This window comes from Erinaceus europaeus, chromosome 15 (genome assembly GCF_950295315.1).
Source record: "Erinaceus europaeus chromosome 15, mEriEur2.1, whole genome shotgun sequence".
Taxonomy (NCBI): domain Eukaryota; kingdom Metazoa; phylum Chordata; class Mammalia; order Eulipotyphla; family Erinaceidae; genus Erinaceus; species Erinaceus europaeus.
In genome coordinates this window covers 37552618-37578209 of record NC_080176.1, presented here as the reverse complement: position 1 = coordinate 37578209, position 25592 = coordinate 37552618, and the positions used below count along the sequence as shown (strand labels likewise).

The 25592-nt window shown below is 42.9% G+C and overlaps 1 protein-coding gene across 3 annotated transcripts in view; it reads right to left on the bottom strand.

The window, feature by feature from the left end:
* The window catches only part of TTC39C (tetratricopeptide repeat domain 39C), a 140525-nt gene extending 115718 nt beyond the window's left edge, over positions 1–24807 (bottom strand). The window contains exon 1 of one of the 3 annotated variants that reach the window (XM_060173609.1): positions 24461–24807. In XM_060173609.1, coding sequence (XP_060029592.1) covers positions 24461–24621 — 161 coding nt within the window. In that variant the 5' untranslated portion in view covers positions 24622–24807. The remainder of the gene's footprint in view (positions 1–24460) is intronic. The other 2 variants (XM_060173610.1, XM_007536376.3) reach the window with 2 other exon arrangements.
* Positions 24808–25592: the final 785 nt, after the last annotated feature.

The window sequence follows — 25592 nt, the reverse complement described above, 5'->3', positions numbered from 1 at the left end:
ACTTCTTAACAACTTCTGGGTCAAAGAGGAAATCAAGGAAGAAATCAAAATGTTTCGAGAGTTCAATGAAAATGAAGACACAAGCTATCAAAATATTTGGGACACAGCTAAAGCAGTCCTAAGAGGGAAGTTCATAGCTATACAAGCACACATTAGGAAACAAGAAAAAGCACAAATAAACAGCCTGATTGTACATCTTAAAGACCTAGAAGAAGAACAACAAAGGAACCCTAAAGCAATGAGAAGGTCAGAAATCACTAAAGTTAGGGCAGAAATAAATAACATTGAGAATAGGAAAACCATACAAAAGATGAACGAAAGTCAATGTTGGTTCTTTGAAAGAGTAAACAAAATTGACAAACTTTAGCCAGACTCACAAAACAAAAAAGGGAGAAGACCCAAATAAATCGGATCGTAAATGAAAGAGGAGATATCACAACAGACACTGCAGAAATTCAACATATCATGCAAGGCTTCTATGAACAACTATATGCCACCAAGCTAGAGAACCTGGAAGAAATGGACGATTTCCTAGATACCTACCAACTTCCAAAACTAAGTAAAGAGGAAGTGGATAACATTAACAGGCCCATCACAGCTAATGAAATTGAAAGTTATCAAAAATCTCCCCAAAAATAAAAGTCCTGGACCAGATGGTTTTACAAATGAATTCTATAAAACCTTCAAACAAGAACTAATACCTCTACTTTTAAAAATCTTCCAGAAGACTGAAGACACTGGAATACTCCCTGCCAGCTTCTATGAAGCCAACATCACCCTGATACCAAAAGCAGACAGGGACACAACCAAAAAAGAAAACTACAGACCAATATCTCTGATGAACATAGATGCGAAAATATTAAACAAAATTCTAGCCAACCAGATACAGCAGTATATCAAAAAGATTGTTCATCATGACCAAGTGGGGTTTATCCCAGGCATGCAAGGTTGGTTTAATATACGTAAATCAATCAATGTGATCCACCACATCAACAAAAGCAAGACCAAAAACCACATGGTCATATCAATAGATGCAGAGAGAGCTTTGACAAAATCCAACATCCCTTTATGATCAAAACACTACAAAAAATAGGAATAGATGGAAAATTCCTGAAGCTAGTGGTGTCTATATATAGCAAACCTACAGCCAACATCATACTCAATGGTGAAAAACTGGAAGCATTTCCCCTCAGATCAGGTACTAGACAGGGCTGCCCACTATCACCATTACTATTCAACATAGTGTTGGAAGTTCTTGCCATAGCAATCAGGCAGGAGCAAGGAATTAAAGGGATACAGATTGAAAGAGAAGAAGTCAAACTCTCCTTATTTGCTGATGGCATGATAGTATACATGGAAAAACCTAAAGAATCCAGCAAGAAGCTTTTGGAAATCATCAGGCAATACAGTAAGGTGTCAGGCTATAAAATTAACATTCAAAAGTCAGTGGCATTCCTCTATGCAAACACTAAGTTAGAAGAAATTGAAATCCAGAAATCAATTCCTTTTACTATAGCAACAAAAACAATAAAATATGTAGGAGTAAATCTAACCAAGGAAGTGAAAGACTTGTATACTGAAAATTATGAGTCACTACTCAAAGAAATTGAAAAAGACACAAAGAAGTGGAAAGATATTCCATGTTCATGGGTTGGAAGAATTAACATCATCAACATGAATATATTACCCAGAGCCATCTACAAATTTAATGCTATCCCCATCAAGATCCCAACCACATTTTTTAGGAGAATAGAAAAAATGCTACAAATGTTTATCTGGAACCAGAAAAGACCTAGAATTGCCAAAACAATCTTGAGAAAAAAGAACAGAACCGGAGGCATCACAGTCCCAGATCTCAAACTATATTATAGGGCTGCTGTCATCAAAACTGCTTGGTACTGGAACATGAATAGACACACTGACCAGTGCAATAGAATTGAGAGCCCAGAAATGAGGCCCCACACCTATGGACATCTAATCATTGACAAAGGTGCCCAGACTATTCAATGAGGAAAGCAGAGTCTCTTCAACAAATGGTGTTGGAAACAATGGGTTGAAACATGCAGAAGAATGAAACTGAATCACTGTATTTCACCAAATACAAAAGTAAATTACAAGTGGATCAAGGACTTGGATGTTAGACCACAAACTATCAAACACTTAGAGGAAAATATTGGCAGAACACTTTTCCACATAAATTTTAAAAACATTTTCAATGAAACGAATGCAATTACAAAGAAAACTAAGGCAAGTATAAACCTATGGGACTATATCAAATTAAAAAGCTTCTTCACAGCAAAAGAAACCACTACCCAAACCAAGAGACCCCTCACAGAATGGGAGAAGATCTTTACATGCCATACATCAGATAAGAGTTTAATAACCAACATATATAAAGAGCTTGCCAGAATCAAAAACAAGACAACAAATAACCCCATCCAAAAATGGGGGGAGGACTTGGGCAGAATATTCACCACAGAAGAGATCCAAAAGGCTGAGAAACACATGAAAGAATGCTCCAAGTCTCTGACTGTCAGAGAAATGCAAATAAAGACAACAATGAAATATCACTTCACTCCTGTGAGAATGTCATACATCAGAAAAGGTAACAGCAGCAAATGCTGGAGAGGGTGTGGGGTCAAAGGAACCCTCCTACACTGCTGGTGGGAATGCAAATTGGTCCAACTTCTGTGGAGAACAGTCTGGAGAACTCTCAGAAGGCTAGAAATGGACCTACCCTACGACCCTGCAATTCCTCTCCTGGGGATATATCCTAAGGAACCCAACACATCCATCCAAAAAGATCTGTGTACACATATGTTCTTGGCAGCACAATTTGTAATATCCAAAACCTGGAAGCAACCCAGGTGTCCAACAACAGATAAGTGGCTGAGCAAGTTGTGGTCTATATACACAATGGAATACTACTCAGCTGTAAAAAATGGTGACTTCACCGTTTTCAGCCGATCTTGGATGGACCTTGAAAAAATCATGTTGAGTGAAATAAGTCAGAAACAGAAGGATGAATATGGGATGATCTCACTCTCAAGCAGAAAAGAAAACACAAGTAGAACCTGAAATGGAATTGGCGTATTGCACCAAAGTAAAAGACTCTGGGGTGGGTGGGTGGGGAGAATACAGGTCCATGAAGGATGATAAATGACATAGTGGGGGTTGTATTGTTAAATGGGAAACTGGGGAATGTTATGCATGTACAAATTATTGTACTTACTGATGAATGTAAAACATTAATTCCCCAATAAAGAAATAAATTTAAAAAAAAGATGTGTTTAATGAAAGAGACAGGAATCCCGAGATGGCAGGAATTAAACCCTGGGCCTTGTGTATGCAAAGCATGCACTCTCCTTGCTGAGCCAAGGTCCTAGTCACTCTGTTGCATGTTCATACCACTTTGCAATGTGAATGAAAAATCTCCCGTTGAGGAGATGCTGATTGCATTCAGCTAATTTTTGTGGGTTAGCTAGCTACCCTGGTAATCCAGGATAACCACCTCCTTTCAAAAAATCTTTACCTTAATCACAAAGACTCCCCTTTTTTGTTTTATAAAGTAGCACTCAGACTGGAACATGAGCATGTTTTGAAGGACCTTTTTTTTTTCCAGGCTACTACAGTGGCTATTGTGACCAGGCCCACAATAGGTCTAGGCTATCTGAAATAGCTCTGGGAAGAGGTGGCCAGATGCAAATAAAATCAGAATGAATTTAACTCCAGCAGTTAGGATTATAAATCAAGAGTTTAAAAGCAAAAGCACAATTATTGGAAACTCAAACACTCTTACCTCCTTCATTCCCACATACCTATTCTCTTTAAAAATAATGGGGGGGGGGGGGGCTGGTGGTGGTGCATCAACTTAAGCACACATAGTGCTAAGGACCTGGGCAAGGATCTCGGTTCTAGGCCCCAGCTCCCCGCTTATAGGGATGTTGCTTTAAAAGCAGTGAAGTAGGTCTGCAGGTGTCTTATCTTTCTTTCTCCCTGTCTTCCCCTCCTTTTCTCAATTTCTCTCTGTCCTATCCAAAAAAATCGAAAAAACAGCCACGGGAGCAGTGGATTTCTAATGTAGGCAATAACCCTGGAGGGAAAATAATAATAATAATAATAATAATTTTAAAAAATAAAAAGGAAAAATAATGTTGGAGCTGGAGGGTATAACAACCAAATGAGCCCTAGGGCAGGGTTCAAGACCCCAGTCTCCATTTGCAGGAGAAAAGCTTCATGAGTTACAAGGCAGTATTGCAGGCAACTCTCTGACTCGCTCTCTCTCTTCCTCTCTACCTTCCTTCTCTCTCTGTTTTTGTTTCTATTAAAAATAATAAATAAAAGTAATAGTTATCATTGACTATAGGCTTTGTTTGAGGTAGTACTGAAAGAAGAAAAATATGAACACCTAGGGCCCCCCTTGTTTGCCCCCAAATCCAGTTATCCTTAACTTAACCTGTCCAAAAGCAGACTCCTAGAGGACAGGGAGACTGATTTGAGTTGATAACTTCTACCTCCAATTGCAAAAGCCAGTGTGGCAATATTTGGCTTTCTGTGGCACCACATAACAGAGTCATCTTTAATTTCACCAGTAAAAGATTTCTAGCAGAGAGACAGTAAAATTAGAATCATTTTAGTAAAGATTACTACAGTGGAGGAGTGAAAGAGAGACAGAAATGATATGAAGAAGTTGTCTGAGTTTTTGAAATCATCCAACTAGGTAGCTGTGGTGGAGATGAAGAGAAGCAAGCAGATTCAAGAGACATTCAGAAGGGAAACCTTAAAGGTACAGAAGGTCGCTGAAAGGGCCTTCTAGACTTGTACACATGGCCTCATTTTAAGAGTACTATCCATTGACAGTAGGAGCACCAGGGGAACCGCATGTTCAGTAGATCAGGCTAAAAAAGTGATCTGAATCCTATCCAGGCACGGAATAATATGAGAGGGTACTTTCATAGGAGCCAGGGGAAATAGGATAAACTCTAGTCACCAGATCTTGTCACATTCTTTATAACCTAGGTTCCATAAGCCTTCCTTTTGCCATGTTCATAGAGATTATGAGACAGAAAGGGATAGTGGCTGCAGGGGTCCCAGGCAGAAGACCAAAAGTTCTTTGGTTTCCAGATCATCAAAAGGAACTGTATTAGAGATCAGAAGGTACAGAAGTTGCCACACATACCATTGTACAGAGGACAGGCTTTCCATACAGCGTTCAAAGGGCCCATGCAAGGAGCTGACCTAGTGAATATAGGTGCAGCCTGCAAAAGCTCCATCTGGACTGAAGAGACAATAGAACGTCTGCCTAGTATGGGCAGCTCACCCAAGGACCCCTTCTGTTTCTTTGTGAAGGCAAGCACCTCTTCATCTTCCCTCCTGTCCCTTCCCTCCTGTCCCTTCCCTCCTGTCCCTTCCCTCCGAGGAGAGCTACTCTACTTCTAATAAATCTTCCCTACAAAACCTCAATGCCTAGCCCTCTTTCCTTCCCTTCACTGAAATTGGTGACCACCTACCATTCTTGGGCAATCACAAGAATTGAAAATATTGAGAACAATTATAATATTGGGTCCTTGGAAAAGTCATGAGTTTTAAACATGTGATGACTTTTCTGTCAACTTAATACTTAGCCTTAAAGTTATGGAGGTAGTTGGATTGAGGCTGAGATGCACAGGAGACTGAGCTTCTAAACAGCATGCGTCATTATCATGTGCCACCTTTAAGCAATGACGCAAATACCAAAAGACCGTATGATTGTAAGACTGCAACACTTCTAGCTTTATTCTGTTTCCTCGCTAGCTTTGCTAATTCACAGTCATTTACTTCTATGGCCTGATACTCATTTAGTGTTACTGATCTATTCTGAAAATAACTCTTCAGGCTAAATAAAGTCAATTTCTGCAGTTTTCATGACTACCAAATATCAAGTTTCAAGTATTTTCCTAACTCACCAGCATTTGTTCCTTTTCTGTCATCGGATTAGATAATCGATTCAGGCATCGACATTCTATGCTAACAGCAAATATGGTCAACACTGACAAGCAATTTATCAAGAGACTATCCAAACCACATTTTGTCAACCACTAAAAAGCCTTCCGAACCAGTCTTCCCACAAGGTTTATTTTAAATGCAACAAAAAATTGATCAGCATTTTCTCATAATCATACTTTCTTCATAATCAAATTTTAGTAAACTAGTTCTTAGTAACCAGCTCTGAACCTCATGTAAAAAGTGCCTCTACCTGGCCAAGGTATCTGCATTTTCCTTTTGTTTTAAGACGATAAGTCAAGAACATTTAATTTGTTTTTGCTTCTTATTCATGAGTTTCCTCACTATAAATTTGGATCAACAGCATATTTTTTTTTTTAAGGTAGAGGAAGCCAGAAAGAGTGAAACAGATCACGGTACCAAAGCTCCCTTCAATGTGGTGGGAGTCATACTCAAACCTAGGTAGCATGCATGGCAAAGCAGCACACTATCCAAGTGAACCCCTTCTGGTCCCAGAATAGCTCTTGATGAAGTTTTGTTTTGTGTTAATCTGAGATAAAACTCAAAATTCTTCTCAAAAGAGAAAAGCCGACAATTTCGAGTTAGCCTCAATTACCCTTTGTCATAAGCCCAATCAAGATACTGCACAAAGATCACAAAATACCTAACCATTTTTAGACTGACAATTTCTCCAGAATAAGAATACCTAAGAATTCCACAATGTCAGGTATCCTGACTCTTAGCTAAGAGTCCTCCTCCCACTGCCCTGCATTTTTTTTTAATATGGCACCTGGAAATAAAACCAGGGCTTTGAGCATATGAAATAGCACTGGGTGACCTTTGAATGACCTTCAGAGAGAAATAGAAAGAGGAGTGACACCTCAGCATCACTCCGCCATCTGTGAGCACCCCCCCTTCCTGTATGTGTGGTGCTCCCATTTGATGCCTGAGCTCAAGTCCAGGAGCTTGACACATAATGAAGCACATGGTCTGCTGAGAGCTAACTCCTCCACCCTTTCTGTACTTCTTCAAAAGGAATAATTTCTAGATCAGCATGCAGTTATCATGATTCCAAGCAATGAGTATCTTATCAATTATCAGTACAGAAATAACCAAAAATAAAACATGGCTGAGAACTGAAGCAAATGAAATTCCCCACATAAACAAAACACTTTTCAGAGCAATTAAATTGATGCAAGCCTTGTTATAATGCAGAAGAAAGTGGGGGGGGGGAGCACTTATTCCAACAACTGCAAAAGTCTAGAAAAGCACCTTCCATCTTGCACTGGATAGTTCAAGAGTCATAACATCGGACAAATATACAGTCAATGAATTCAACGTTGTTTCAGATCTGAAGAAGGATGGTGAGCATGATTTACAAAACATAAAATTCTTTCATGATGCAAAGATCAGTTGACAATATATAGCTAGAGATTCTGCAACTCACTGTTCACAATGAGGGGAAGGAAAAAGAGTACACAAAGCTTTGACAGTGACTCACTGTTGTGGGAGCAGTCCAAAAGAAGCCACACAGCATGGATTTCAGTTTAGTTCAATCGCTCTGCAAAACCTAAATCCTTTTGCCATTTAGCAAATTCAGCATGAATTCAGGAACCAAATATCATTTCTGTCTTTGTTCTCTGTCCTGTTAGAGTAGTTATCAAAATTTTGTACTTATGTGAAAGACAATACAACATTAAAAGCAATCTGTTTACCTGGTGATGGTTACGTAAGAGGTGAATGATTCACATGATGTAAAAGCTGCAGGGTGGCCTGGGTGAAGCAAGACAAGTACAATTCCAAAGCGGGAGGTATTTATCCAAATAATAAGAGTGGGAAGCATGGCAAACAGTAATCATCAATCAAAGGAACCCAGAGAAGCACATCAAGCTCAGACTCGCATTTCCCTTGCAAAGTCACACCCAGAACAAGGTATATGATGGTGGCAGTAAGCACGTAGGAACAGGTTCAACTAAGATGTACTGAAGGATGCCGTTATTGTCATGGTTGAGGGCAGAACTAGGGAAAGCTCTAGGTGTTTATCTGAGGCACCCTCTCAGGAATTAAGCGTGGAAGTAGGTATTGCCTGGTAGCAACAGAACAGAAAGTCATAAGACATTCTCACTACTTCTTCCCATTGTAGAAGAATCATCTTTGTGATCCACAAAGTAGCTCTGTAACTGGGGTGACTGGGCTGTGATTCCCAGGAATTTGGTCCTTTGTGTATGTGTGAATAACCTACTTAGCAAAGAGCTGGCTCTCTTCTTGTGATGAATGTGGATCAGTCTGAGACACAAAGTTTGTACTATGAGATACAAAGTTAGGTGTCACCCATCCTATCCTGGGTGAGGAGGAGGCAGAGAAACTATAGACATCAGAAACAGTTTCCTGGGGCTGAAGGGACAAGGGACCTCTCTCAAACTTTTCTGCACAGAGAATGAAGAAAGGCAGGAGTCCCATTTAAGGTGATGGAAGAACTCCTTCCTGGCATTCCTTCCTGGAGCTGTTTGAGTCAAAGAAGCTATGTGTGTGTGTGTGGGGAGGGGCGGTGTACACACACCCTGGGAGTCCCCATGCTCCTCAAATGAGGTTAAAGTCTACTCCTCAAATGAGGTTACTTCTGGCTTCTGCCTGGCACCTGGGGTGGTTACGGACACAGTGGGGCTGGCTTCTCCACCTCATACCTTTGCATGGCCATGCCAGTATGGGCAGCCTGCCCCTTTCTATTTTCCCAAACTCCAGGACGTCAGCTGCAGGGACCAAACCTAGTCCAAAACTTGAACAAGCAGCTCAGTGCTTCTCAATGGAGGTGCTCTGGGACTCTGTGGGGTGTTGTAGGGCTGCTGTGAAATGAGACAAGGATACAAGACATGCAACCTATGAGATAGAGCTGTGTATTGATGTATGTCCTGCATGTGTGTGAACATCAGAAAACTCACATGAGTGGCATATCAGTTGAGCACAGACATCACATAAGGACCTGGGTTCAAGTCCACAGTTGCCACTGTAGTGAAGCAGGACTGCTGGTTTCCTTCCTTCTCTCTATCTCTCCTTCCCCTCTCAATTTCTGTCTTATATATTAAAAAGAAGAACAGGAGGAGGAAGGAGAAGAGGAAGAAGAAGGAGAAAGAGGAGGAGGAGGAGAAAAAAAATGGTTGCTGGGAGTGGTGGATTTATTATGCAGGCACTGAACCACAGCAATAATACTGGTAGCAGTTAAGAAAAAAAAGTACTGTACAGCAAACCATAACAAAGGGACTTTTCAAAGTTAACCCAATTAACAAATAATGTGATAATAATATTAACTATTGATTGTCTTTTTGAACCCTAAGACAGCAGGAACCTCACATCTTCACTATAGAGCCCCTACTTCCCTCAGTCCTGGCACCCTTGGATAGGGCCCACTTTCCCGTATGCATCTCCCAATCCAAACCAAATAATATTGCATCTGCCGATCACAACCTAACCAAAGCAACGATTGCCATCTCAACATGCTTCACCTCAGACTGTATCCAGAGACTTCACGTGTGGAATGACAACCCTTCAGCTTCATTACTCGGGTGAGACCTTTCCTTTTATAGTACACTCTAATTTCATCTCAGGTAGTTCACTTTCTAACAAAGTCCCATAACCTAGATATACACCAGTTTCTGTGAGAGAGAGCTTATGTTGACACGTATCCATAAACTACTGCAAAATATATACCTGAAAACAGGATTACACTAGAGTTTGCAGTGAGTACCTCCCTAACACTTCCTCTCCACTATTCCAAGCTTGGGATCCATGATTGCTCAACAATTTGTTTGGCTTCATATGTTAACTCTCTTTTCAATCACCAGGTTCCAGATGCCACCAGGATGCTGGCTAGGCTTCCCTGGATTGAAGACCCCACCAATGTGTCCTGGAGCTCAGCTTCCCCAGAGACACACCCTACTAGGGAAAGAGAGAGGCAGACTGGGGGTATGGACCGACCAGTCAACGCCCATGTTCAGCGGGGAAGCAATTACAGAAGCCAGACCTTCTACCTTCTGCAACCCTCAATGACCCTGGGTCCATGCTCCCAGAGGGATAGAGAATGGGAAAGCTACCATGGGAGGGGGTGGGTTATGGGGATGGGTGGTGGGAATTGTGTGGAGTTGTACCCCTCCTACCTTATGCTTTTGTTCACTAATCCTTTCTTAAATAAAAAATTTTAAAAGAAAAAAAAAAGAAAAAAAAGTACAATGAAGTAGTTCTAAAATGTACCTCCTGGGACCAGGAGATAGTCACCTGAGAGAGTGCACATTTCACATTGAGTGAGGACTTGGACTTGAGCCCCATCCCCCCCCACACACACACACCTTGAGCATGGTAACATGAGCACTTAACCAGGCACACCACCACCCGGCCCCCACTTCTCCCTGTACTCCTTAGGCACTCGCATGAGAGCACCTTTCATGGCACCAAGGATAGACCTCATGAATGGTGAGGCAATGCAATGTGATTTTTCTCTCTTCCTCTTACTTCCCCTTTCTGTCTCTTTCTGAGCCTAAATTAGGTGGGGAATCCTGCTATGAGTGCTGGAATCACACTGGCATGAGGTCTCTGCAACACATTAAATTTAAGGGGAAAAAAAGTAAAATCTACCTTCCATTGACCAAAAAAAAAAAGTATATATATATATACATATATATAAATATACACACACACACACACACACACACACACACACACACATATATATATATATATATATATATATATATATATATATATATATATATATATCATGCTGTCCCTGTTTAAAATATGCTCCTATTAGGACTTGTTCACAATTCTAGAAAATCATGTCCCCACTAACAACTATGCTTGTTGTGTCTGAGTTGCCAGCCCTCCACACTTACACTAGCCTGCATTTGATGCTTCCATAGGTCAACGTTTAACATGGATTTTGAAAATATAACTTTTATATTTGAAGTCAAAATAAAGTATTAAAGATTCACGAATGAGAGGACAGAAGATCACTTACCTGAGAGGATGCAAGGCTTACCATGCACAGAGACAAGGTTTGAGCCCCAGCACCTCATGGGGCACCATGGACAACACAGGGGAAGCTCCTGGGATGGTGGAACAGTGATGTGTGTCTCTCCCTCTCACTCCCCATCCCTCTCTAGCTATTTCTTCTTGAAATGACAAAAAGAACAAAAAGATAAATAACCTACTAAGTGTTTAATACCAGTGATTTTACCAAGACTATTGGGTGGAAAAAAAAAAAGAAAGGGAGAGAGAAAGGAAGGAAGAAAGAAAGAAACTTTTAGAGGTTTATAGCATATTGAAATTTAAATTCCAAAATTTGCACATAGCACTTTTTTCCAGTTTCATATTTCTCATATTCTGATACTTAGGGGTATGTATCTCACCCCACCAGCCTAACTTCCTTATAAACTTTTCTCTAATTTGTCCTCTAATCCTGGAAACTAGTAAACAATTAATCTCCAAAATACTTGATTTGAGAGAGTTTTAGAGATGGGATGTCTGAAGGCCAGCAAGATGTCTCCCCTGGGGTGGTGCTTTGCCATCTGTGCAGCCCAGGTTTGAACCTAGCTCCCACTGCAGTAGGAAAAGGCTCAGTGCTGTGGGCTTTCCCTCACTCCCACTGTTTTCCTGCCTCTGTCTTCCTATCTGAAAATGCCTGAGCATTACTGGAGCAGTGAAGCACAGTAACAACCAGAGGGAGAGAGAGAAGAAGATCTGTTTTCTAATATACTTGTTATCACAAACCCCATGTCTTAATACAGGGAACTGATTTTCTGACACTTGTGACATAGGCAGCCTGGCTCTTACAAAAATGCCATGCTTCCTTATTTTCTCCACTTGACCAGTGTTCATCCTTGATGGGACATCCTCACTGAAGTAAAAGCTACTGCCCCCACTCCTAACGTGTCAAAAGGTTCTGTGGATTACATTTTTTAAGCACACCTGTTTCCTCAAATCAAGACTTCTATGGAGTATCTGCTGATCTCAAATTCAATTTATTCATTGTACTCATGTGCGAGCATCTAATTGCTTTATTTTATTTTCTGATTATGTGTTGAGCTTTTACATATGAGTAAAATATAAGTAATGACTATTACTTCTGACTTGTTTTTTGTCCTCTACAATACTAATTAAGCATTCTGTTGGTTTTTAGACCTTGTATGTATGGGCAGGTGATTTCACCCCCCCAACTGAACCTTAGAATCACAGAGGGAGAATTAAGTATGATCTTCATTAAAAAGAAAAAAAGAAAAGGCACTAGATGTGACAGTACTGGGAACCACTGCTCTAGAAAGTTTACTTTTCCAAGTCACCAAGTTCCTCCCAAGACCAGTTTGTCCTGATATTCAGGACACAGATTTGGGAGCTGGGGAGATAGAGTTCTGTCTTCTCATGCCAGAGAGGCAAATAACACCAGAACATGGCATGCTGCCACCACCCAAAGGCAGCCCAGAGCCCTGTAGGTGACTGATGAGAAAAGTGAAAGGAGAATCAGTGAGGGGAAAGGCCCATTCTTGACTGAACACAACACTTAAGTAGAGCACAGATCATTCTACAACCCCCAGAGACTCAATGGCTAGGACCACCCTTGGCTGACACCTGTAAGCAGGTTCTTTTTCATTCAAGCACCCATTTTTCCCTTATATGGTATTGGCAGAGACTACTGTGCGCTCAGTAGCAGCTTTGTGCCAACGGCTGTACCTGTATACTAAGTACCGGACAGCACATGGCTCACCAAAGAAAGAAGTGGAGGGGCCAGATGGAGGCTTTGTTACCTGCTTCTAAGAAGCAAAGAAAGCATAATGTAGGGGCCATGCTGGAGTACCTCCTCTTGGGTCAAGAGAGGAGCCTATTATGACACTATGGGAGCTGGCGTGGTAAGGAATCAAGTCTTCCAGAGCTCCTAAAGGCCACTGCCCTCCTGGGCTGCTACAAGAAGACTCGTAGTAAACTAAGGAGAATTGACATGTCTGTAAGAAGCCCTGGGCACCACATTGCTCCAGCACATAGAAGGCTAGGAACACCTGGGGAAGTTTGTCACCTACCTCTACTGCCTCAGCCTACTCAGGCAGATGCTAGTATATAATGGCCATGTGGGCCAACAAAACTGAGTAAGTGTGCTATTTTGCCATGTGTATGTCCCAGGTTCAAGGCTGGACTCCACCACATCAGAGGAAGATTCAGCATTGTTATCTCTTTCCCTCTCTGACGATAATAATGATTATACACCACCGGTGTGGGCTAGAGGGGTGGAAGGAAGGATGCTGTAGGGGCAGCAGAGTCACTCCACCTTATTGTGGAATCCTCAGCAGTGTCCTGAATGACAAGTCAGAACTAACGAGATGATGCAGGACTAGGTGGGGCAAGGACAAGGCAGAGGAAGTTGCAAATGGACAGGCCTAATCACAGGGCATCCTATATAAAGCCAGGGTCATGGACTTCATCCTGTAGAAGATGGGAACCACAAACTGCCCAATGCCCACTAACATTCTCTGAGCCCAGAACTCTGGTGGATTATCAGGTTAACACTGGATGTTAGAAGTGTTGTCCTATGGTTTTTGTCAATGTTTCCTTTTTATGAATAAAAATTATATATATAAAGTGTTGTCTGCAAGTTGCCAAGGGAACTCTCCTCAAATAACTTTTTAAAAAATTTTTCTTTTTAAAGTTTCAGAATAGAATAGTAAAGTCCAATAGTTAACTTTGGGTTCTGGGTGCTGGCAAATAGCTTACCTAGTAGAGTTCACATGCTACCATGCACAAAGACCCAGATTCAAGTCCCCATATTATCACATGAAAATAACTGCAGGGGGAAGCTTCCTGAGCTGTGGAGTGATGCTGTAGTGTCTGTCCTTCTCTCTTCCCCACCCCAGGAGTGTGGAGAAAATTTAAAAAAATAAAACAAAAGGTCACCAGGAATGGGAGTGGTTGGTATCATCATGTAGGCTCTTAGTGCCATGGTAGCCCAAACAAATAAATAAACAAAAACATAGGCTCTGGAGTCCATGCTCCAGTCCAACTCTTCCTTCCTGTGAACTATTAGGCAGAGGGCACCCAGTGTCACTCCCCACTACCTCTATGAGAGAGAAGTAATGAGAGCACCCCACAATGGACTGTGCAGAGGATTGCATGAGTATCAGTATACAGAGTGGGCTGGTGTAGGACCTGGCACAGTGAGTTCTATCAAAGATGGACCCAAATGCCTTTGTTTAGATGTGTAGTGGGATAAATAAGTTACTCCAGTGATGTCACTGATGTTACAGCTTTGGATAAGACTAAATGTTAAAGTGACTCTTTTTAATACAAAACTGTGTATTTTATTTATTTATTTACTTATTTACTTATTGGACAGACAGCCAGAAATTGAGAGGGGAAAGGGTGATAGAGAGGGAAGGAGACAGAGAGACACCAGAAGCCCTGCTCTACCACTTTCAAAGCCTTCCCCTGCAAGTGAGGACTGGGGGCTCAAACCTGGATACTTGTACATTGTAACAGGTGTGCTCAGTCAGGTGCAGCACCACCCACTCCCAAAGTGGTTCTTTTTGAGGCAAATTTAAAGAATATTAAGCAAGCAACAGCTCCTTGAAGGAAAGACTTCTCTTTCTCATCTGTGTCCTCTTACATGACAGACACTTTCTAAGGCTTTACTTCTAAAGTCAAGTGAGGAACATATTCGTAACTTACAGGGGAACATTCATTAGAAGTAAAACTAAAGATAGATTTCTTGCTTAAGAAGATATAGGGGTAGCAAAACTAGGCTAGAGAAAAGGGGTGATGTTTCAAACCATCAACCTTGTTCACTCACAAAGAACCCCTCTACCTTAATCTTCACATTAAATTTCAGGAGAATATGACTTTCTCTTCTCACAAAACAAATACATCATTTTATATAAAAGTGCACATTCGAAGCCACTTATTGAAGACGGGGATGTATTTGCCCTGTATAAGAAAGGCTTTATTTAAGTGATGGCTGAGCCCCAAGCAAGCCCATGAAATCCCAAGTTGGATCTTCAATACAGAATCAATAGCAGATCAGGAATTCAGAGAAGGGACACAATGAGTTATGAAAAAGCTATGACAGAAATGCGTCCCCCCTGATCCCCACACAAACATAACCTCTTTTATGGCATAGAGCAAGCACTTTAAAAATTATAGAGAATGGGGTCAGGTGGTAGCACAGTGGGTTAAGCGCAGATAGTGTGAAGCCCAAGGACTGGGCATAAGGATCCCAGTTTGAACTCCCGGCTCCCTGTCTGAAGGGGGGGGGGGTCACTTCACAAGCAGTGAAGCAGGTCTGCCTCTCTGCCTTCCCCTCCTCTCGACTTTTCTCTGTTCTATCCAAAAAAAAAAATGAGAGAGAGAGAGAAACTCCTCTCCACAGATAGCCCTTTCTGTACTTCACATCCACTTTCTCTTGGTCTTTTGGCCCTATCATCAGTTTCTTCAAAGATTCTCTGTGGGAAAAGAGGAGGCTTACCCTGCAAAAGGAGATGAGTGTGCAAAACATGGTCATTTAGGAATTAAGAGAGACTGTCTAAAATGCCCAGCCTCCTGAAACAAGATGGTGTGGTTGGGAACCTGCAAGTAGCTTCCTGTGAATAGAACAGAAATTGTTCCATACCTCAATATTACTTCCTTCTTCCTTTTTTTAACCTCATCAAAACTTCATTTCACTCAGGGGATCTCATTTCAACTAATGTGCAGGAAGAAAGCAGTCTCACGGGACTTCGTGTTGATATACCCTATGTGATCTAGAACAGATAAGCAGCTGAAAGTGAAGGGGTGAATTCAAGGTTAAGTAGTCCCTCCTATGCTGGTACTTATTATTATCCCTAATATGATATTTCTTTTGGTATTGTTTTCCAAAATTCAGTCTATGTCGGGGGGTAATGGGCATTCACTTTGTATCTCTGCCTCAGTTTAATCATTTGTAAAACCAATTTAGTAATATTCTTAATTTAATTCTAATGTTAGTAAGAAATTTAATTAATGTTCCTATGTAGCTAACACTAACTAAAAGAACAGAGATTCTCTGAAGGGTTTTCATCATGAACTATGCATGTACAATGCAGTACAGGCACTTAAACTTTTCTGTACAAGCATCCCTCATGATTCTACTACCCAGTTGCGTTTTTTAAAAGAATCAGAAATTAGGGGGCGGGGTGGTAGCACAGTAGGTTAAGCACACATGATGGAATGTGCAAGGACTGGCAGAAGGATCCTGGTTTGAGCCCCAGGCTCCCCACCTGCAAGGGGGTTGCTTCAGAAGCAGTGAAGCTGGTCTACAGGTGTCTTTCTCTCCTCTTCTCTGTCTTCCCATCCTCTCTCCATTTCTCTTTGTCCTACCAACAACAACAACAGCAATAACAACAAGGTCAACAAGAATGGGGTAAAACATGGCCTCCAGGAGCAGTGGATTCATAGTGCAAGCACCAAGACCCAGTGATAACCCTGGAGGAAAAAAAAAGAATCAGAAGTCAAATGAATCTTTAGAAATACTTGATTGGAACCCTTTTGGGACAGTATCAGTAACTAGAAAAATATATATATATATAAGTCTTTTTAAAGATGTACGACTGAGTTGAGAATGGAAAAAAAAATCATCAGACGAGTTTCCTGTGTGCCTGGCTGGTTCCCTTTAACCATTTCTGCTTTTCACTGCTTCTCCTTTTCTTTTATTTCTTTATTTACTGACTTTCCAGACTCCAGCAGCAAGGCACATATTTTGGAGCTTCCTAGCAGCAACCACATAAGGAAAAAAAAAAGGGGGAGTCGGGAGGTAGCACAGTGGGTTAAGCACAGGTGTGGCGCAAAGCACAAGGATTGGCATAAGGAATCCAGTTCAAGCCCCTGGCTCCCCACCTGCAGGGGAGTCGCTTCACAGGCGATGAAGCAGGTCTGCAGGTGTCTTTCTCTGCCCCCTCTGTCATCCCCTCCTTTCTCCATTTCTTTCTGTCCTATCCAACAATGACGACATCAATAACAACAATAAAACAACAAGGGCAACAAAAGGGAATAAATAAATATTTTTTAAAAAATGGTCAACCTGCAAGCCTGCCTGTCTCCCATTGTAACTCATACACTTTCGGGCACAGAAGCTCCTAAGGCCTACAATCCAGGGTCTCTTCCACAAGCCTTTTGAGTCTCTCCAGAGAGAACTACAGTTTGCAACAGAAAAGCAACAAACTTCTCTCTAAATGGTCAAAAGGTAGATAAACAAGGTTTTGTATACCACATGGGTCTATGTCACAGATATTTTTTCTGTCACAACCACAAAAAATTATCTAACCAAGTGAGTGTGCTGTTGTACTGATAAAACTTTATTTAAAACATTTGTTTAATGCCATTTAAACTTCATTTAAATAAAAACAAGGGCCAGATTTGACCCATGGACCAGAGCTGGCAATCTATAGATTAAGCTGAGTCATCTCCATGGTAATAACAATTCTATAAACACAGTTACAAACGCAACCACAGGTTAGATGGCTTTGGTGTATGTGCCATAAACTGTTAAACAACACAGAATCCACATATTTATTTTACATTCATACACACACACACACACACACACACACACACACAAATTTACCATAAATTCATCTTGCTGTTGCTATTAGTACATTTTGGCCATATTAATACTACTACACCATATCTGTATTTATTCACACATTTTTATATCAAAATGAATATTCATTATTACCATTATGCCTTAGTTTAGACTAGCTAAACATGACTTTTTAATAATCTTTACAGTCAAAAATCAGCAGTAGTGTTATAAAAACTGTAGCTACTTTAATGTCATAAAGACTGCCAGGAGCTAAAGCTGGAGCTAGCTAGTGCCCTAGTGTGGAAGGGTCATACAGACATCAAGCCTGTGGAAAAACTACCATGTCCATTCTGGCCAGCAGCTCAGTGTCTTCAGCCATCCTCACTGCTGGGTGTGCTTCACTTCACCTACTATTGGTCCTCTGATTGAAAACAAAATGATAGCTCAAACTGGGGTCGGGAGGGGAGTTGGGAGGGGTGTGTGGCAGAGGGGGATTAGGACCCTGAGGCCAGCAGTGGCCAAGAGTTAATAATGAGCAACTAGAGGTCACACTGTGAATAACAATGGTCACCACAAGGAATGAGGTGACTAACATCACCTAGAGTCCTAGTCAGGGAATCCTGGAATTCCCTCACAGATACTATGGGCCTAGATTTCTCTTTACCATCACTTTCCAGGGTCTCTCCAGGATCTTGCTCTCACTATAAAGCAGCAGTGGTAGGGACTGCCCCACTCTCTAAAGAGAGGCTGGGTCATCCTTCTCTGCCACTTGAGGAAGACTGATCTTGAAATGAGTGCAGCCTAGAATGTTCCCAGCTGTGACCACTGACTCTGAGCTCAGACTGGTGAGGACTTGGAGGTTATACAGGTCCTTGTGCTAAATATGGATATATGGGCCCTGGGCCAGATCAATATGGTAAACAGTTTATTGTATATATATTTATTGTTCAAGTTTGGGAGCTAGTCTCTGCCCTAATTCAGCTTTCAAGTTCTATTCTCCACTTTGATACCATCTTGCCAGACAATATTTCTGGTCCACCTCCACATTAGCTATCAAGCTCAAGCAGATTAATAAAGCCATGGCCCCTAGGAACATACCTAAAATAGACTTCCTAGCTTCCTTCCACCCGAAGTTTCCTATTTTCATTCCTATTCTTTGATTCCTGTTTATAAAAATTTCATCTAGCTTAATATCTTACTACCTTTCAGCCACCAAGCTGCAGATGATATTTCAATTCTCTTTTGACCTCACTAAGAAGATGACCTCACCAACATATCCCAGAACCTCACCTCTCTGGAGCCCTTCCCTAATAGGAAAAGACAGGAATAGGCTGAGGGTATGGATCAACCTGCCAATGTCCATGTCTACTGGAGAAGCAATTATAGAAGCCAAAACTCCTTCCTTCCCTACCTGACAAAGAATTTTGGTTCATGCTTCCGAATGGGGGAAAGATAGAAACAGGCTGGGGGTATGGATCAACCTGCCAACGTCCCTGCCCAGTGAAGAAGCAATTACAGAATTCAGAACTCCTACCTTCTGCACCACAAAAACAATCTTGATCCACACTCCCAATAAGGGAGAAGTGATAGGAGGGAGAGGATAAGAGGGCTCTGAATTCCAGCTCCATCAACACCCAGAAAGAGAGGAGGAAAAGGAGAGGGACATTTGGATGTAATAATGTTGTCATGAGTGGCTTGGAGGGAAGAGGGGAATGGACCTGGAAGTAAAAGGGGACAAATATGTGCAAATGTAGACAGACAGTTATAGAGATGATGGTTGGCCCATGTCTGCAACCTTCGGAAAACTGTGGTCACGTATAGTAGGTAGACTGGGGATTCAGAACTCTGGTGGGAACAGCGTGGAATTATTCCCTTGCTGATATGTAATTTTGTAAATCAATATTAAATCACTAATAAAATATTTTTAAAGGAAGAGTGAGGTGGATGGATACCTAGCAATCAAGCAGCATGGAAAAGGTGCATTCATGGAAAAGATGCATTCGGAAGGTGGTAAGATAGCTCACCTGGAAAGGTACCTGCTTTTTCACTTGGATGAATCATGTTCAAGCCCATTCCCTATGTACTGAGGAAAGCTTTAGTGCTGTTTTATCTTTCCCTTTGTTTCTTTGGGGAGACCCAAAAACAAACAACAACAACAACAATAAAAAAAAAAGACTAGTCTACAGGAAATGAACTAACCAGTGCATATGAGTAGAAAATAAACTTTGTAGAATAAGCTGTCAAATATGATTATCTAATAAGACTGAACATGTGACAGGTCTCATCCTTCCTGTCTAGGTGCCATTTCAAATTTCCTGGTAGTTTTTTCTACTTCCCTTCCTAGATTTATTTCCACCTCAGCATCTCTTATTTTCCTTCTACCCTTCCTCCAGTTTCTCCTTCTTCAACATATTCACAAAATTTCCTTTCAAGGAAGTTTAATTTTTCACTTAAGGGCTTCAGCCGGCCACCAGTATGTCTCCCAAATTCATTACACAGTCAATTTTACTTACACTGCAACCTCCAAAGAGTTACTGCCTGTTTTGTGCACAGATCCATGGCCTGTCTTTTCAAATACCCTGGTACAATAGGTCTGAGTGTCACACAGGCAAGTATCAGTTGAGAGGGAGGGTGTCTGTCTATATGGAGAAGAGCCCTAAAAGTTCAAAGAGCAATTTTATTTCAGAAGGTCAGCATCATGAACTTCCATCTTTGACCTTGAGCTCAAAGAAAAAAATCCCAACCTCTGAGTACACCTCAGTGTGCAAGAGACTAGCTCAGCTCACAACAGGGCTGTCTGGTATAGTTATAACACAAATGAAAGTTGTAGCTTGGAATCCCAGCCAGGCAGTGGTGAACCCAGTTAAACATGCATATTACACCAATCACAAGGACCAGGGTTCATCTGTAGGGGGTCCACTTCACAAGAGGTGAAGTAGGTCTGCAGGTGTCTCTCTCTATCTCTCTGTCCTCTCTCAATTTCTGTCTTAATAAATATAATTTAAAAAAAAAAAAGAAAGAAAGGAAAAAATGGCCACTGGGAGTGGTAGATTCATAGTGTAGGCATCATACCGCAGCAATAAACGTGGTGGAAAGAAAGGGGGGGGGGAGGGAGAGAGGGAGAGAGAAAGAGAGAAAGGGAAAGGAAAATAAAGAAATCCCAGCTATGGAGTATCTTTATATCTTCTTCAGAGCATCTGTTTCTGATTCCTAAGTATATATCCGAATTAGACAGGGAGTCGGGCTGTAGTGCAGCGGGTTAAGCACAGGTGGCGCAAAGCACAAGGACCAGCATAAGGATCCCGGTTCGAACCCCGGTTCCCCACCTGCAGGGGAGTCTGCAGGTGTCTATCTTTCTCTCCTCCTCTCTGTCTTCCCCTCCTCTCTCCATTTCTCTCTGTCCTATCCAACAACGACAACAACAATAATAACTACAACAATAAAACAACAAGGGCAACAAAAGGGAATAAATAAAAATAAAAAATAAATATTTAAAAAATATATATATAAAAAAGAAATAAATGAATTAGACAAATCAGACTTTCCACAAATTCAAAACATCCTTCATGTTAATGTTTCTATGAAGTAACCATTTCTCACTAAGCATCTGCTGAAGAAACTTTTACCCTCCCAGCAATGAAACATTAAGAAAGTGACCTTCTTGCCTTAATAATGTTTTTGTTGTACTAGATACAAAGCAGTATGTTTCTATTACTAAACTGTAACAGCAAGACTGGGAGGTTTACAAATAAGAGAAAAGTAAGGCTCTGTAGCACCACCATCCTAAGAGCAATTAGGTTCTCTCTCTTCTGTAGGTAGACTGAGTTTGAAGTATTCTTCATTTCAGATTTTTCCAGCAGTCTATTCAACTTTGGAACAAGAACAGAAGTTTTCAAGTGCACAAGAGGAATGAGATCTTTCTAATATACTGTGTAATATTAACTTTAAATATAAACATTACTTACTGGCATGTAAAATGCCTTTTATTTTAGTCAAGTGATGACATCAAGAAAATAACTCATAAGAGCTGGGGGGGGGGGGGAGTAGTACAGTAATTTACACAACTGACTTTCATGCCTTATACCCAAAGGTCCCAAGTTCATTCCCCAGTTCTACCATAAACCAGAGCTAAGCACTGCTCTGGTAAAATAATGGTAAATAATGTTAAAAAAAAAAAAAAAAAGCATAGGCATTATATTATAAAGGCATCAAGTACAAAAACTGGTCTTATTTACTGTGTTATTGATCATGGATTACAATATTTCTTCTAACTGCAGTAATCACAACTAGGATATGTGATAGCCCCATATTAAAGGTAAGGTATCAAAGTCTAAAAAGCCAGAGTCATAGCTGCACATGTAGTAAATGGAGGACTGCCAGCCTGGCTGCATGACTCTAGGCCAAAACAACATACACATGAATCAGAGGCATATTTTGGTAGGTGGGAAGAAGTCAATGACTAACCACTTCATAGTCAATCAGATGGAGCAAGGCGGCACTAATGGACTAATGCTAGTACCATCTAACTTTTAAAAAGCTTTTTCGAGTTTGTGAGGAAATAAGGTTAAAGAATGAATTGTAAACACTAGTTTTATTTAGTGAGACAGGCAGAAAAATATAATGAGAAGAGCCCTGATTTAGAACCACAATGTTTGTCTCTGCTATACATGTCCATGCTATACTCAAGACTAATATGATAAAAATACATCTCACTCTTTTAACACTAGAATAGTGAGATTAGAAGGGTATGTATTTAACACTGTACTGGGCAGAGGGCAGATAGTATGATCTAATTTTCCGTCTTGATCTTCAGATCCTAATTCAAAATACAAGCCACTAGCCCTTTATATATATATACTATAAATCCTCCCTGGACAACTTCCCCCATCCTTCATGTCCAGTGCAATCACAGAGAGACACTTTTCAAGGGCCCTATCTCTGCTGTGGCTGTGATAAAAGCCTTCCTATCACTCATAATCTGTTTTCTTAACAGTGCGTGAAATTGCCCAAATCAGGCTGGGGAGAAAAAAAAACAAAAAACAGTTATCGAATGAATCTCATGCTTTCAATGTATAAGAAGAACCACGAGGTAGTACTCACTAAGCAGCTTAAAAAAAAAAAAAAAGACTAAAATAAGTAAGAAGGCATTCCAAAGGAAGAAGTATTGAAATATGTAAACACCACCTATCTCCATTGCAAATAAAGTATAAATTTGACTCCAAGCCTTATTTCCACTCTTCTCCCCTATAATACAACTGGCCATCTATGGCCCACAAAAAAAAAAGCTTACTTGTGTGCTGCTTTACCATGTGACCCAGGCTCCAGCCTGACTCCCACAACAGTGAAGGAAGCTCCAGTGCTGTGGCTCATTTCAGATTTTTGTTCCTTGTAAAATAAATTTGTGGAGGGCTAAAATGCCAGTGGAGAGAGGAACACATTTTGTTCAACTCTTGAACAAAAACTCTTGAAAGAAGACGTTTATGCTTTAAAAACAAAATGTTCTAAATAAAGTTGGAATGTTCTTATTTTCACATTAAAATTCTTAAAAAAGCAAAAATACCTTCAGTGAAAAAAATATAGCTGTGAGATAACACTTGCCATCTAGAACGTGAGTGCTCCAACCAGTACTGATGTCCTGTCCTCTCGTTTTATTACAGCCAGTGGCTCTCAAGCACTGCTGCACATTCGGCACTGTCCTAGCAAGCCATGGGATCTAACAAGTGTGAAACACAGGGCCCCTGAGTCTACACAGAGAAGCTGCTAACCAACACATACCCTTGAGCCTTGTCAACACTCAAAGGGCAAATCACAAACTGGCCTCCAAAACCAGAAAGCAGATGTTTCTGTTCCCCAATGAAAACAAAGGTCTCTCCTCCATCCACAAGAAGCTACCCAGGTTTCAGTTCTCTCGTTTCATTAAATAAATAACTAATTTTGGGGGCCGGGTGGTGGTGCATCTGGTTGAGCGCACATGTTGCAATGCGCAAGGACCCAGGTTCGAGCCCCGGTCTCCACCTCCAGGGGGACAGCTTTGCGAGTGGTGGAGCAGGACTGCAGGTGTTTTTCTGTCTCTTTCCCTCTCTGTCTCCCCCTTCCTCTATACATAAGTAAAGATAATAAATTTTTAATACATAATTATGTAAAACATGAGTAATAATTAACGAAAGTGTTCTTCTTTCCACTACCTCATAGCTTTTAAATCGCTCCCGTTTTCTTCCTCACTTAAGTTAGAGAAGCCCATAATAAATTCGCTCGCTGACAAAAGGTGTTAGAAATTCATCTTAAGCACTGAGTTTTCGAAAACAGGCAGAGAGATAAGCGAACAGAGTTCGGTTTATTTATTTATTTTTCTCTTTTTCTAATTCCTGCAGTGGCAAGTCAATTATGCATCTCTGTTTCCAAACAATAAAGGCATTTGGAATGCACAATGAAGCAAAGCGCCGTGCAGCTGGTGCGCTCCGGGTCACAAAGGCTGCCTGCTGGGCGGCAGCTTGCGAGCCCGGTGCCCACATTGCAAGTCTGAGTCCCACCGAGGTCCGCTGCCACCTCGAACCGCGTCCCGCCCGGGGTCCCCAAGCCAGTGGGTGGCGGGAGAAGACCCGGGAGAGGGAAGCGCAGGAACGCGGAGCGCCCCTTGAGGCTCCCCTGCAGGAGAGCGGGCTGTGCGCGTCCAGGGGAAGGAAAGAGCAGCGCGGAGCCTGTTGAGTGGGAAGGGGCGCAGCGGCCTCGGCGCGGGAGGCCGGCTGCGGGCGCGGTTTCGGCCCAGGGCGAGGGCGCGGGGACCCCGGCGAGCGAGCGGGCGAGCGGGCGGGGGAACGCGGCGGGGTCGGGCTCCGGGTCAGGCGCACACCGGGGCGCGAGAGCCGTAGCCCAGGAGCGCGCGGCCCGGCTGCGGGAGTGGGGAGCAGCCGTCACCTGTATTGTTTGAAAAGCTGGTCTGACTCCCTGAAGCCGTTGTTGAGCAGCATGTTGATGCCGGCCAGGGCCAGCTCCGCGTCCTGCAGGGGCGCCGCCGCCGCCGCCGCCGAGTCCTCCTCGTCCCGCCGCCGCGGCCGCTGCTGCTCGGAGCCGGCCATGGGCACGCCAAGCTCAGCGCAGGGCCCGGCCGAGGAGAGAGAGAGGCGGCTGTGCTGCCCCGCGCCCCGAGCCCCGCTCCACCTGCCCGGAGCGCAGCGCAGCACGGCGCGGTGGGAGGGAGGGAGAGAGAGACGAAGAGAGGAAGGAGCAGCGCGAGGGGCGGGCGGGGCAGCGCGGGGGGAGGGAGGAGGAGCGGCGCAGGCGGGGAGGGCGGAGCAGCGCGGGAGGCGGGGAGGAGCAGCGGTGGGGGACGTGGGCTCCCAGGCCGCCCTGGGGATTACTCAGCAGCCGCCCTTCTCTCCTACCGCTCTCCGCCTGCACCCAAGCACAACCCGTTTCCGGGTGTCTCTCACCCACCCGAGTCAGCGCCTGCGCCCTCGCACCACCCCGACCCCTTACTCGCCCCCGCTGCAGCCCCTGCACCACCCCGACCCCCCACTCGCCCCCCTGCAGCCCCTGCACCACCCCGACCCCCCACTCGCCCCCCTGCAGCCCCTGCACCACCCCGACCCCCCACTCGCCCCCGCTGCAGACCCTGCACCACCCCGACCCCCCGGCCTGCAGTCCTGCACCCCCTCACTTGCCCCCCACACACACACCCTCACCGCGGCTGCCTGCAGTCCCGCAACCCCCTCACCCCACACCCGGCCTCACTGGCCCAGAGCGCAGCGGAGATTCTGAGACACCCCCGAGCAGTGGGGCTTTGACATTTTCCTCCCCAAGGACCGAACCCGAGGGTCTGGGGCGGGGAGGACTGAAAGCGGGTTTGAAAAGGAACGGGGCGGGGAGGGGGGGAGCCCGCCTATGCCGCAGCCGCTCGCAGCCCAAGCGCCAGGCTTTTGCTCTAAATGCCTGAACCCCGCGCGGCCAGAGCCAGTGATCACAATTCCATCCCGACCTTGGGGCCACACATCAGACCCCCTGAGCCAATGCCCAGGAGCTGTGTGAGGCAGGAAGAGGCCTCTGGGCA